We start from the raw sequence: 13,874 nt of genomic DNA on the forward strand, positions 1-13,874 counted from the left end.
GTGTAGCTCCTCAGTCAGTGATAGGCTAAAAGACTCTGCTCTCTCCCAGGAACTAGGTGAATTGTTGACTACTTAAGGAAGGTCTTTCTGATTCATAAATATAGGAATGTATGCTTGCGTACACACACGTATGGGAGCATGAACACACATACACAAACACACACATACTTGCATCCAGGTTTTATGTCTAGTATCCCCCAAAATCACCCAATCCATAAGAGCCTTGGGGGAAAAGAGATGCCGTTGTAAAGGGTCTGTCGTATCAGTGGAGCGGCCCCGTCCTCTCTCCTCTCTGAGTAGGATCTTACAGTAAAAGCCAGGACCACAGAATGGAAAAATCATATACCCTCTTCTTACTCCTTACATAGTGCCCAGCATGCTTTGCATATTCTGTGTTCCTTCTCTTTTCAGAGATGAAAATAGGGAAAGAAAAAAGAAGAGTCAGATTAACTCTCAGAAATCCGGGCATTTCACGGTGTCTTCTGGTAGACCACAGGCTAACTGCTGTTTTCTGGCATTTAACAAGTTGGCTTGATAGACTTTCACCCAAGGCCCTCTACACTTAGGGAGACCACCAAACACTACATGACATGAGGGGGGTTGGGTCAGCACCTAAAACCCTGTGCACCAGCAACTCCAAAATCAGATAGATAGATAGATAGATAGATAGATAGATAGATAGATAGATAGATAGATAGATAGAGGAGAGAGAGAGAGAAGGGGTCAGACCTCCACCCCCCAACCCACACTCCCCATCCCAAAGCACAAGACAACTGAACCTTAGACCTTGAAACCAGAAGAGACAAAAGAAAAACAGGAAAGAAAAGGACATTAACAAAAATATACAAATTCAGAAAAGAAAAACTTCCCTGTTGGGTTTAATTTTTTTTCCTGTTAAGAACTAGACCCAGGGTACAATGGCCCCTTCCTAGGGGGGAATTCAACTGATGATGCCATCAATTTCTTGAACGTCCCCGCCCGGGGCCCCATTACCCAGACTCCATGTTATTTGGGTTTGAAAGAAAGGCCCTCTTGGAGGAGATGGGTCCTTGTGCCCACAAGGGCCAGCATCTCTGCCACGTGGATGCAACGGATGCAACGTCCAGATAGACCTGCTCTCCCACAGGGCGGTATTCTCCTCCTTCTGGAGCATCAGGCTCTGATGCTCTTTGTAAAGTGATTAAGTCTTGAATTTGGAGAGAAAGATGTTGCAAAGTCAGCCCTCCCGCCTCCCCGCCTGGCTCCGCGGTCCTTCGCACCATTACTCGGGCTCGCTGCTATTGGTGGTCTTGTCCCACTCCAGGCTCTCCTCGCTGCGAGCTGGCGATGGTCGCGCCCGCAGGCCCTGGAAGCGGCGGCACTCCGGGCACACGCGAATGTGCGTGCAACCGCGAGCCACGAGGGCAGCCTCTTGTGCCAGTCTCTGCGCCAGTTGGTCGGGCTCCCCGGCGCCACACAGCTTGCCATTGCTGAGAGTCGCCGTGCCCCGAGGCCGGCGCTCCTCCAGGACCGGGGGTTGAGGTGGCAGGCCTCCAGAGCGCCGCCGCCTGGGGTGAATACTGTCCTGGCACAGGATGATGCTGCGCAGCTCCGTCACCATCTCCTGACACACAGACACCTAAGGGAGACAGCGGAAGTCACAGATACTCAGAGTGCCTCATTAGTCTCCTGGGGTCTGTAGGCAGAGGGTGTTGGGACAGCCTGTCATCTCAGGTGTGACGGTTAAATGAAGGTCTCATTCCCACCCGTGTTTAAGGCTCAAAAGCATCTTGAAAAGAGAGGGTACCATTTGGGCACATTAGCAGTGATGCCTGCTTTCTTCTACTCTGCTTAGTTTCTACCCCTGAGAATTTTTTACCTTGACCTCAGGTAAAGGTGGATCTTGAAACCTACTTAAAACAAACATTCTCTTCTATATCAATCTCCCTGGTATTTGAAAAAGTCATCATGTGTTCATTTTGTCTTCAGCCCAACCATTCCCATGTCTTTTTAATCATCATGACCAGTTGAGTTGTCCTGGCTGTAAAAGAACGTTCCAGAAATACTATAGAGGAGGAAGTAGCTGCCTGTTCTTCCCTAGTCTCTCTTTCAGTTTCATCAAAATGACATGTCTACCACTGCCAAAAGCCAACACAGCCTTGACTTCCTTTTAGATGTCCTGAGCTAGGTCGCCAGTGGTTGGAGGTGATGCATCCTGAAGATCACTGGAGTAAACAACCGCCACATCTGTAGGACCACAGTCTCCTCACGTCAAACACTTGGCTCCAGCTGTTCTTCAAAACTCAGGATATTCCGGAGTTTAGAAAGGCATGACAATGCATGAACACCATGTTATGTTTAGTACCCAGTGGGTCTGGGACAAATTCTATATTCAAACACTTTGCCGTTTCTACAGCAAAATGCTTGTGTGTTCACACAGAATGCAATGAAGATGGGGAACATTGATCAGACTTTGTGGAGGAATACATATGCATAGCACTTATGAAAGTCTTGGACCATCCCTAGTTTTTTTGGGGGGGCAGTCTGAGGACCAGTGGATAAAGACTTGTGAACTTGTTACAATATCCATTTAGAAGATGTATACGTAGGAACTCAGGAAATATTGTGTAGTTTGTGAAGAACTGACTAATGAGTATCCCGTTGAGAATTAGAACTTAATCCTGTCTAACTCCAAAGTCCAAGCATACTCGGTTGAGTCTCATCTCTGAGGCCAGAAGGACACCCCTGGCGCATGATGGCAGAAGACGCCTCCTTCTCCTCATGTTCTATCAGTGAGGCAAATATTGCACCAGAGCCGCACAGCCAATACAGCTTCCTCTTTGTTTCAGCTACTGGAGTAGTCTGAGACTCATTGAATTTCAGTGTAAACACAGATCCTGCCGGAGCTCTTGGGAGAAACAGGCCATGGAAGTAACTGTACCTACAATATGGCCCAACTTAGGCTCTCAGACCTGATTCTACACTCATCATTGTCACGAAATAGCAGAAGACTCTTGGCAAATCACTAAACCCCTCTGCGCTTCTAATAATTACTATGACAACAAAACCCCTGCCACCTGCTTAATCCATTACATGTGACAAGCATATAACAACATGCATTTACCATCTACTGTGGGTCAAGCATTGTGATCTGCCGTGGAAATATAGAGATAACAGGCAGCCCTCACGTTCAAGTAGCTCCATGTCTATAGCTGTCGCAGCCTGGCATGTAAGCACTTTGTGTCAGTGTGACAGCGGTACTGAGGTGGCTGATGGATGGTGGACTGCTGGCCCAGAGTAAAAGGCAGGAGAAGAAATAGGGAATGTTTCACTGGGGAATGAAAGGCTTACTTGATCAGACTCATGTGGAATATATAAATGCTAGCAGCATTTTAAGGAATGGGCAGAGGGGAGGGGAATAGAACTGGAAGCAGAAATACCAGGGAACCGTAGAGATCTGATGTTGAACAAGGAAAAGGACAAAAGAGTCTGTGAATGATGGGTTCAGACAATGGGCAGGGGCCCTTCATAGGGGCAGGGAGAAGCCGTTGGAATGGCGTCAAGAGTCGGGAGGGAGGAAGGAAACGGAAATTAATATTGATATCAAATGTCACTGGGCGGTGATGGCGCACGTCTTTAATTCCAGCACTCTGCCTCTAGGCAGAGGCGGTCGAATCTCTGAGAGTTTGGGGCCAGCCTGGTCTACAACAGTGTCCACTCAGATCTTTTACTCTGGAGACTAAAATTGTTCCCACTGTCCTGGCTTGTGTGCCCTCTGGGTGTGTGCTGCAGGTTTTGTCTAAAGTACACGCAGAAGCCAGTGAGTCTCACACTGCTGTTGGTGCATGTCTTTGGAAGCCATTGGAAGCTTACCTCGGATGCTTCTGAGTGTCTGAGAGTCCATAAAAACTCCAGCATAGCCATGAAAATGGCCACTATTAAGCCACAAATAAGAACCACAAAGATTCCACCAATATTCTCCATCCCCAGGCCTGGAAGAGAGTGATAAGAAGCACAAGTTACTTAGAAAGAGTGGGACGACCCACCGCAGCAACGCAGAAGTTACTTCAACAATCGGAATGGAGTCTTGGAGATGGGCTCTCAGATCCATTCATTCCTGGAAAAGATTTAATTCATCATTTGAGAAAAAAAAAACAGGGTGGTTGCAGTAAAGCAGGGCAAGGAGACACAGCTGTGAATGAAGGGGGCTGGAAAAACCACAAGACTGCACTAGGCTGGGAGCTGAGGACTGTCTGAGGGGAAAGTGCTGGCCCAATCTGATTTAGTTCATAGTGACACGACACCAAAATACCTTAAATTCTAAAACTTCTGGCTTATCTTCCTCACAGTGTGTTTTGGTATATAAGGATATAGAAAGAACCGTGCTTGCCAGAGTCAGATTATTACCGGTTGGTCATTCTTAATCCAAAACTCTGAAACTTGAAGCTTTTGACCAGATAAAGAACAATGGTCCAATTTAGATTTCAGGGAACATTGTTAGATTTTCAGAATAGGGGATGCTCAGTCAGCCAGTCTTCCAAAATCCCAAGTCTCCAAGCTCTGAAATAATCCTGGACCTGGATATTTGGGAGAAGGGACTAAAACATTAACTTATTTTGGAAAGTGAGACTTTTTCCTCTACTGGACTAATGCATCCCCAACTTGGCTGTTATCAGAAACTCCTGGGAAACCCGACATAGAGATCGCCAGCCCTTTCTCAAGACCTAAGAAATCAGCATATCTGAAGCAGACTCTGTGTTTTGTTATTTTTTATACCTACTTATTTGCGTGTCAATGTGTGTGCTCATACTCCCATCATATGTGCCAGCAAGCACATCTGGACGTTGAGGAGCAACCCTCTCCCTCTACCACGTTAGGCCCTGGGAGTCAAACGCAGGCCGTCAGGCTTGGCAGCAAGCACCCTCACCTGCCGGGCCATTAACTGTACTGACTCTGTATTAGGAGCAAGCTTCCCAGGGAAACTTTCCCCCAGCCAGCCAGGCCTACGACGAGTTTGGAATTGTTTTCTTTGGAATCATGTATGCACTTTTATGTTCTTTACAGTTGTACCGTACCCTCATTGCCTAGCAAGCTAGCTGAAGATATCCTGATACTTATTTGCAGAATGATTATGGCCATTTCAGTTTGCAGCACTGATGATGGGTTTAGCCCCACAACTCAATGCTTTCTTTGGCTGTGGAGAAACCAAACTCATAGAAGTGTCAGATGGGCACATGGGATGTTTGACGGAAGGGGCAGCATGATCAGGGATCAGAAAGCTTCTTTATCTAAGAAACTGGCGACTGGGGGGTTTATGTCCTGTACTCTTGGGGGTTATTCTGTGTCTGGTCTCTAGTTAAGCTGTCAGGGAGAGTCAGTTTTGCACTACCTAAGATGCTTCACAGAAAGGACCAGGAATCGGATGCAGCTCAGAAAGCTGGCACGATATCCCTGCCTGGCCATTTCAAGATGCCTCTGGTTTCCCACCACAAAGACCCAGGTGGGTGTCTGATTTCTTTTTGTTTGTTTTTTTGGTTGTTGTTGTTTTAACAACACAGCACAGTGGCATTCTCTACCTAGCTGACAGTCCACTTCCAGTGGGTCCAAGGCCTCACATAAGCATACATCATACAGACCATGCACTCTGGTCTACAGATTCCCATAGTCAGCCCTTCCGAATCTGCGCCAGTCGATACAGGGGCTTCTATCTTTATGAATCCAAGACAGAGGAGCTTAAACACAGGGAGGAAAGTCGTTAGGGTTCATTTGAATACCAGACTCTCTCACCTGGGCCACCAGAGACAGAAAGCATTATAAAAATATCAGGATCCATATGGAATGTATGTATGGAATGTATCCATATGGAGGGGATGGAATGTAAGGGGGTTCTTAAGGAAGAATCGGTCTGTCCAAGGGTCTGGGCCTCACTCTATCACCTGTGCCCTGTGGCTGCATTCCCAACCCCCCTCTCAGTCACCTCCTGACCCATCCCACTTCCCTTCACCATTGGCTCTTTCCAGCTCACGTCCTTCCCTTCTCAGATCCCAACTGTTCCAGTTCTCCTGCTTCTCTATCACCGTGAACCTTCTGAAGAGAGCTGTCTGTTCTCGCGTTATTCTGGGTCACTTTAAAAGTTCTTAAAACACATTTGTAGACTCTGTCCCACACAAAAGCAGGTAGAAGAAAATCCACCCAACATCTTACAACTAAATGCACTTAAACTTGTCTTTTTTTTTTTTTTTGGTTTTATGGAGGAGAAATTTCCAATTGGCTGTGACTTCTCAGCCATCACTGTGCATACAAGGGAATGTTTGCAAAATGAGAAAATCTAACCCACAAATTGTGTCTAAATGTGATGCAACTTTATGAATATTAAATTTAAAAATTAATGAAGTTGGAACAATGTTCCACTTTGGAGATATTTAATTAAACATGTCTTAATTTAATTTTTGCAAGTTTTCTTTGTGCATTGGGAAACCAATATTTTATTTTCATCCCTCAAACATAATTTTGAACACCTGAGAAGCTTTTAGACCCTAGATACTATACCTGAGGGAGAAAATGAATTCACCAATCTGGATTTACTTCTGCTAGTCCTAGTTAACCAGCTCTCTCGAACGTGACGTTGTCTTGCCCCTCTGAAATCACTCCCCACATTTTGTTTTTCAGCTCCTGGAAATCTCCTATCTTACACAACCTCTCTGAGCAGTGACTGTCAATCATGCTCCCTTTCATGGCTCTGTATAAAAACCACAGCTCAACGCTCTCTCCCAGCCTCACCAGCCACCTGGGTGAGTGACTTGGTCTTGGTCTCTTGCCTCTCCTCCAAACACTGGCTATTACCAAGTTTATCCTAAGCAATCTCCTAATCCATCCCACCACCTTCAGGTGTGCCCCAATTCTTGCCTGAACTACTGCATCAGTTTCAAAATAATGTCCCCGCATGCAGCCATTTCCTGTTCAACTCTACCCTCCATAAAACCCATCTTTCTGAAATGGAAAACCTGTGACATCCTCTCTAGCAATGCAGAACTATTTGCATTTCCCAGAATGCCCTCCATGTGCCAATGGTATTCTTTGATTTCTCTCAAGCACTTCTGTGGCTTTGTGTCTGAATATTACTCATGGGCTCATGGATTTGAACACTTGGCCTCAAGCTGGTGGCGCCATTTGCAGAAGGCTATGGAACCTTTGGGATGTGGGGCTCAGCGGGCAGAAATGGGTCACTAGCTGGTGAAGCCCCTCTGGTTCTCACGGGCCTCTCGATGCTTCCCATCTGGCTGCCATGTAGATGTGTACCACTTCAAACATTTTAAAGCACCAGTATACAGAAGGCCTTTGTGTTCCCATCACAGTTTGGAATCCCCTGGAAACTGAATCAAATTAAAACCCTGCTCCCTAAAGATGCTTCTGTCAGGTTATCTGGTAAAGCACTGCAAAAATAACTAGTCCAGTGTGCATGCGCGCGCATACACACACACCGAGCTAGCTTGACCTTTTATTACTGAACTTCAGGGCCACTTTATTTTGGTGGTTTTTCCAATCATACACAACTCTGTCAGGTCTATAGCTTTTATGCCTTACTAGTAACACATTGTGTGTTATTCTAATTCATTCTAATTATGTGTACACAATAATCACGGGTTTAAGTTTATGTATCTAGATTTCCCATTAGACCAAGTTCACTAGGAAGAACTCTCTACCTCACAATCATGGGATGTAGCACATAAGAGATGCTCAATTTAAAAAGTGACCAGTAAGGACTGGAAGGTGGTTGAGCAGTTAAAACCCTTGCCCCATGCAAGCAAGAGGACCAGAGTTCAGATCCTAAGAATCACATAACTGTGCCAGGTGAGTATAACTGCTTGCCTGTAATCCCAGCCTTGGAATGAAAAACTGGCTAGCCAGACTGGCAGTATTTGTGAGCTTTGGGATTAAGAGACCCAGCCTCAAGAAAAAGAAAGTAGAAAAATGATCAAGGAAGATTCTAGAGATCAGCCTTCACATACATACACATGCAGGCACTCATGCACCTACACTCCTGCAAACACACACATGCACACACATGCACACCATATAGACCTACACACAAGATGAAGAGAAACAAATGGCTAGAAGGAAGGAAGACAGACAGCCCCATAGAGGCCTACGTTGCACAAAACCCTGGATTCACACTGTGATCCATAGCCAGCTCCTCATCAAACGCTGTATGTGGTGACTGTAAACTGTGGCAGCTCTCCGCGAAGGCTCCGGGTAGGTGGTCCAGAGCTTCTGTAGGGGCAGAGCACTAACCTGGCTTACTCCATGACATAGACCTCCCATGTTGGATGGGGTGGGGGCCGGGGAAGAAAAGACCACGCGGTCTGTGCTGGGATGACTGGGACTCTGGTTTGGTCTGGACAAGCTTCAGAAGGAGCTGAGGCTTTCAGAGGATGCTGGTAGAGGCCCCGAGCCACCATAACAGTCCCAGTCTTTCTTTCCCAGAGTCTCGATGTTCGAGGCCCACCTGTTAATCATGGGTGTTGGCTCTTACAGGCCAACCCCAGGCTGAGTGGCCTCTTCCTCCTCTGCAGAGCGAGGCTTGTATATCAGCCATGCCTTTAGGAAGTTATTGGAAAGTTGAAGCAAGAATAGAATGCTGGTAGAGGGAGAACTGAGAAATAGATGAAGGAGGGAGGGGGAGGGGCGCCTTCAGAGAGCGAGACTCGTTCTGTTTAACACAGCCACTAGTCACCCCCCTAGAATTCTAATGCCTTGTGCAGCACACAGCCATCCATCTGCAGGGGCTCAGCATGCCTATGCCCCAGCCTGCAAGGACCTTGCCGCCCTTACAGATGCCTCAGCACCTGCAAGAGGGACCAGGAAGCCCTCTAGTCACTGCCTCCCTCGCCTTCTGTGGGTGGGATGGTGTATAAGCCACCCAGACAGACGGCTTTAAAACTGGGCTTTCCTCCTGACACTCTGAGCCTGGGCCTCGACTGTGCTTCAGCAATCAGTGCGCACTAGCTGAAACAGTCTCAGACTCTTCTCACAAATCCCTGGCCAAGGAAATACTAACTCGGGTGTCACTCACGGACTGCCCAGATCCAAATACTGGCTCCCAAATGCAAATGCATTATTTCCGTTGTCTCTGGAACTAGGAACAGACATCATCAGGAGATACTGCAGTGAAGAGTCTTGGATCTCACCCATCCACCTGCCCCTCCCTCCTTTCTACCTAGCTAAGAATCACTCCTCAGATATAGATTCAGGTAGACTTAGCTCCTAGCCGTCAAAACCCTCACTGAGTTCCAAGCAACAGTGCATCTCTCTGCATGCGAGACATGTTGTTCTCTTTTGGAACCATGGTTTGTAGGTGGGTGCGGGGTAACTACACGGTGACAGGTACATAGAGAGGACAGAGACGAGTGTCCTAATCTCAACAAGTGACATCCTATGTTCTCTTCGATGCTGATCAACAGATCTTTATGGTGCATTTTCCAGGAGCTGGCCACCATGCTAGGTCCAAAGCTCCAGACAGCATCAACATCTGATACAAACATAGATTCTGTGATCCATATGGCTCTCAACCGTTTTGGAGGCACATCCTCCTACAGCCATGTGGCTATATCAGATGGGGCTGTCTCCACGGGATTCTTTGTTGTAAACAGCAGCTCCTCCTCTAGCATGTATAGACTAACCTACACGACCTTCCCAACGATTCATTAAATCTGCGTGGCTCCACACTCTGAGGCAGAAAGCCTGCTATGTCTGCTTGCCCCCACTCTGACATCTTTCACCGAGTTCTAGTAGAGTCTGGAAAGGGTGGTTAGAGAAAAATAAGGGGAAAAAAGGGCATACGACAAAAGAAACATTTGAGAAATGTTGCTATGTATTAAAATACATTCTGGGAGAGGTACTTCATAATGTCCCATGATGCAAGCTGAGGCCTCTCACTTTCCAAACCACTTGCAATCTCCTTCAATTATTACACTGGCTAGAAAGGAGACTGACTCTTCCCACTGTATAATAAGGACATAAAAAGACAGCTTGGTTTGTGCAACTTTCCTTAGCTAACAGAATTTCTAAATAAATCTACTGGCAAAGCTATGTTCTCTGGAACTAAAAAGCCATTCTTTACGAGTGTTTACTAGTTCTAGAACAAGCAAAGTTCAGTGCTAATGATTTCAACTCTGCCCTTGACAACTATTTTAACTCTGACTTTGTAGTTGCCCTTAACAACTTGTGACTCCATTTTCCTGGCAAGGAAACAAAAGTGTAGAATTCAGGTCCTTGCCTGAGGTTCCACACCCAAATCCAGGTTGAAAGCAGAGTCCTCAGCCTTCACCCCACACCAACTCTGGCATTGCTCTGTGATCACTCCAACCATACTACATGCTTACAGAACTCAACTGGCATCCTGAAAATTGGTTCTATTGCCCAGAACATCCAAGGTGATAAGGATGAGGGATTCTACAAACAGGCTACAAGCTCATATCAGGAACGCTTTCTCTCTGTAGAACTTGACATCAGATGTTTGAATCGATGTGTTGGCTTAACAGTTCAGTTTCCAGAGAGAGGTGAGTATAGTCTTCAGAACGGCTACCTTCCTTGGTTGCCAGATGGTTGGGTCACCATTTACCTGTTTCCATTCGTGCTCTGTTTTCTGATCACCCTCTGGAGTGTCTCTGCCTCCCAGTACTCAGTATGACTTACTTAAGAATGGTCTTCCTGGAAGTATTTCTCTGAGCTGCTGTCAAACTCCCAAAGTCAGGTTTCTATTTTCAGATCTTTCCAAAGAAACCAGAGAGCCAGGTAACCACACTGGGCCTCTGAGAAGAAAGAGGGAGGGAAGCATCCCCAGAGTCCCCCCCCCCACCTACCCATCTCTTACTACGATGTCTCATGTTTTTATTCCTACTGTGCCAGACAGCAAACTTCCTATTATCCAAGGGTTCTGAAAGTCGACAGCACTGCCCTTTTGCCATTCTTGAAAGGGGACCCCGATTTTCACAGCCTGGTGGAGCATTTGTCTTCCTTTGAAGCCCTGATTATGAGCTCCTGTTTTTCAAGATAAAGGTATTTAATTTCCTTGGAGTTCACCCATCACCTTTTGTCTAGCAATTGTTCTGTGAAGCCTTTGGTAATCCAATCCCCTTGCATGGGGATGCTGGCATCTTCCAGCGGCTAGCAAGGTTTCCTTTCATAGGAGCTGAGTGAGAAAATAAACAAATAAAATACATGTTTTTTTGAAAAAAGAAAACCGAAGAAAATGAAAACAGCTTGAAATGGAGCCTCGTCTTCTTTTTGGTGGCGGGAGGTGGGGGGTAGTCGCCAGTCTTTTACCAAATCTGCCATCTTATTTCTCAGTGTTTGCAGGAAGGTAGGTGGTCACCAAGATCCGGGTGGGAACAGAGAGAAGAGGTTATAAAGGGAAGGGGGAATGTTATTGCATACACAAGAGCCAAGTACGGCCTGTTGAGAAGGCTTGAGACAGGAGGCGTTCCGTCAGTGTTAGAACTCGTCTTGGCCTTGGTGTCACGCTGTAATTCTGGATTAAAGTGGAGTAAGCTTCAGTTCCTTTTCTTTGAAATTTTGTGCATTTTAATAGAATAACAAAGCAGAAAAGGATTACCTTAGGCCCCGGCATGTTGTCTGGTACATTTTAATTGAAACCGAAGTGCCAGCAGTTACTGTCAGTTTCAGAGGTCTCTGAGGAAAAAAAAGACCACCCTCCTATTTCGCTTCACCCCCATCTCCCTGCTTCTTCCATAGTCCTCTCATCCCCTTAGGCACACGTGAAAGCCAACTGGTGCAAATTAGAAAAAGAAAGATGACCCAGGAGCTGCTGGGGAAAGCAAATTAAGGCTCCTGCTATTTGAGACACAACAGGAAAAGCTCCCATGGCTTGACTCCTGGTGGCCATTTAAAGACTTCAAGGAAGAGATCTTTTGGGTCATGCTGCTCCTTCGTGTCTGAGTCCTCTGATCAGTGAGTTAGATGCTGTAGTAAGTGCAATGGCTAATTTGCCAGAAAGAAATGAAGCTAAGGCACCTCCAGTCTTGGGCCAGAGCTTCCAGCATGGCCTGTAAGAAGCCACATGGGGATTTTGCTTGGCCAAGAAGGTTTTGCGCATCTCTGGATAATTTGTGTCTGTATTTCAGCCAGGGCAGAAGTGGGGCCACCGCATGAAGCTGGCCCTGGTTGCTACGGCGGGTAGCCAACACTGTGCTTGTGGGAATGTGCACAGCATCCTCCCCACAGCCCTGCTCCAGCACCTTGGCTCTCACTGTAATGCTTGCTGTTGTGTTCCAAAGAACATTGCAAACGCAAGCTAGTGTTGGCAGACTGGTAGGACCCAGGCGTCTTCTGAGGCACAGTAACCCGGGCAGGGTGACTCCTTTGATAATTTCCTTCTCATCTGTTCAGTTCTGTCCTCTATGCCAGGGAACACGTGGTCCCTGTGTATAACATGGAGAGGGCTCCCGTTCACATCACTTCATCTTTCCCTGTTCCTGACTCCTCTCCCCACCACCTCAAACTCCACTGTCTAATCAGCCTCTATAAACCCCTGGGGAATGGGGAGGACTTTCCAAGCTGCAAGCCTTTCCAACAACTGTAAAAAGGATTCCGTTATTTTCCTGCAAATAAACCTAACTTCTAACTCAACCTTAAATTTTCACTCCAGTGCCAAATGCACACTTCTTGGTAAAGTTCGGCTTAAATTCAGGTAAAATTCTCCTCTACTTCTTCTCCTTGTTCACTGGGTAGACTCTGATCTTAGGATGGGAAGGGACCACAGTGTTTCATAGAAAATGTGTGGGCATTTCATCTTCCATTCGCTACACTCAAGATTTCCAATATTCTCATCTGAAGCTTGGGGGAAACTTCAGGCCTTCCGTTTTCTCTGTCCTCAGTCTCCACGGGTCTTCCCTGCTGCTGTTCTGTTGTGGTGTGTCATTTAATTCTGGGATTGCCCAAACTCTAAAAGTGGCAAAAATATCTCCTTGTAACTCTTGTGATCCTCAGTTCCTTCTGGGAGGGACAGCAGCTGGAGATGTCAGCATGAGGGCAGACTCCTTGGCAGGGACGGGCCACACCCCAGCATGCCTTGGTTGGACCACCCTTTTAACTGCTTTGCAGTCTTGGTGACTTTGGGTCTTAACCTTTTGTTTTGTTTACTCTTTAACTTCTGCCATCAGCTTTAGGATCACGTTCCTTCGGTGTGCAGTAAGAAAATGTCTACATTCCAAAATAGTTCTCTAGCGACCCAGACTCTCACCCTCCAACAGCATCATGTCTGCTCTGAGTATGAGGAACTTGTTTGGACTGTGCTTCTCGCAAGGCAATAGCCGTCTTTTGGGACCAGAGATGCTCTCCAAATGACCTCTGAGATCACACACAGGACCAGCTTTTGTGCTTCCACAGTAGCTTACTCTAGAACCTCTGACACCTTCAGCCAGCTTTCTCAAATCGGTCCATATGTTGAACCAAGGCTTCACCCATCCCATAGGAGCCCCTCGTGTTCCCTTCTCTTTAGATTCTGACCCCCATGTTCTTCCCTGTGGTGCTTATTTGCCTGCAATGCCCTCTTCACACTGTCTTTGCCTGCTCAGGATCTGGGCAATTCCAAAATCTAGTTTATTATATCCAATCTGCATTCATGTCCTGATCTTTTCCTCTGTATTTCCCTCATGGTTTTCTTCCAGAAAATAACAGTCCCCTCTGCACTCACCCTCAGCCTTCCACTGTAGTCTGGCAAATACCGGGGTTGTTTGATGATCTTCCCCGAAACTTTAAGACCCTTAATGGTCTCTGAGACTGTCTTATTCCCAGGAACAGGATCGCCCATTGTCCCTCAGTATCGCTGGTTGATTGGATGACTGACTGGCTAGAGTTGGAAATTAAATGCAGAC

General features: G+C 46.6%; 1 protein-coding gene across 3 annotated transcripts in view; it reads right to left on the reverse strand.

Annotated features, from left to right (window-relative positions):
- Nucleotides 1–843: 843 nt before the first annotated feature.
- The window catches only part of Grik4 (glutamate ionotropic receptor kainate type subunit 4), a 424,337-nt gene continuing 411,306 nt past the window's right edge, over nucleotides 844–13,874 (reverse strand). For all 3 annotated transcript variants that reach the window (XM_087905544.1, XM_087905543.1, XM_048417251.3), the window contains 2 exons: nucleotides 3,853–3,971; nucleotides 844–1,618 (listed from right to left, as the gene is read on the reverse strand). In XM_087905544.1, the coding sequence (XP_087761670.1) occupies nucleotides 1,262–1,618; nucleotides 3,853–3,971 (476 nt within the window). In that variant the 3' untranslated portion in view covers nucleotides 844–1,261. The remainder of the gene's footprint in view (nucleotides 1,619–3,852; nucleotides 3,972–13,874) is intronic.

This window comes from Myodes glareolus, chromosome 4 (genome assembly GCF_982192425.1).
Source record: "Myodes glareolus chromosome 4, mMyoGla1.1, whole genome shotgun sequence".
Classification (NCBI taxonomy): Eukaryota; Metazoa; Chordata; class Mammalia; order Rodentia; family Cricetidae; genus Myodes; species Myodes glareolus.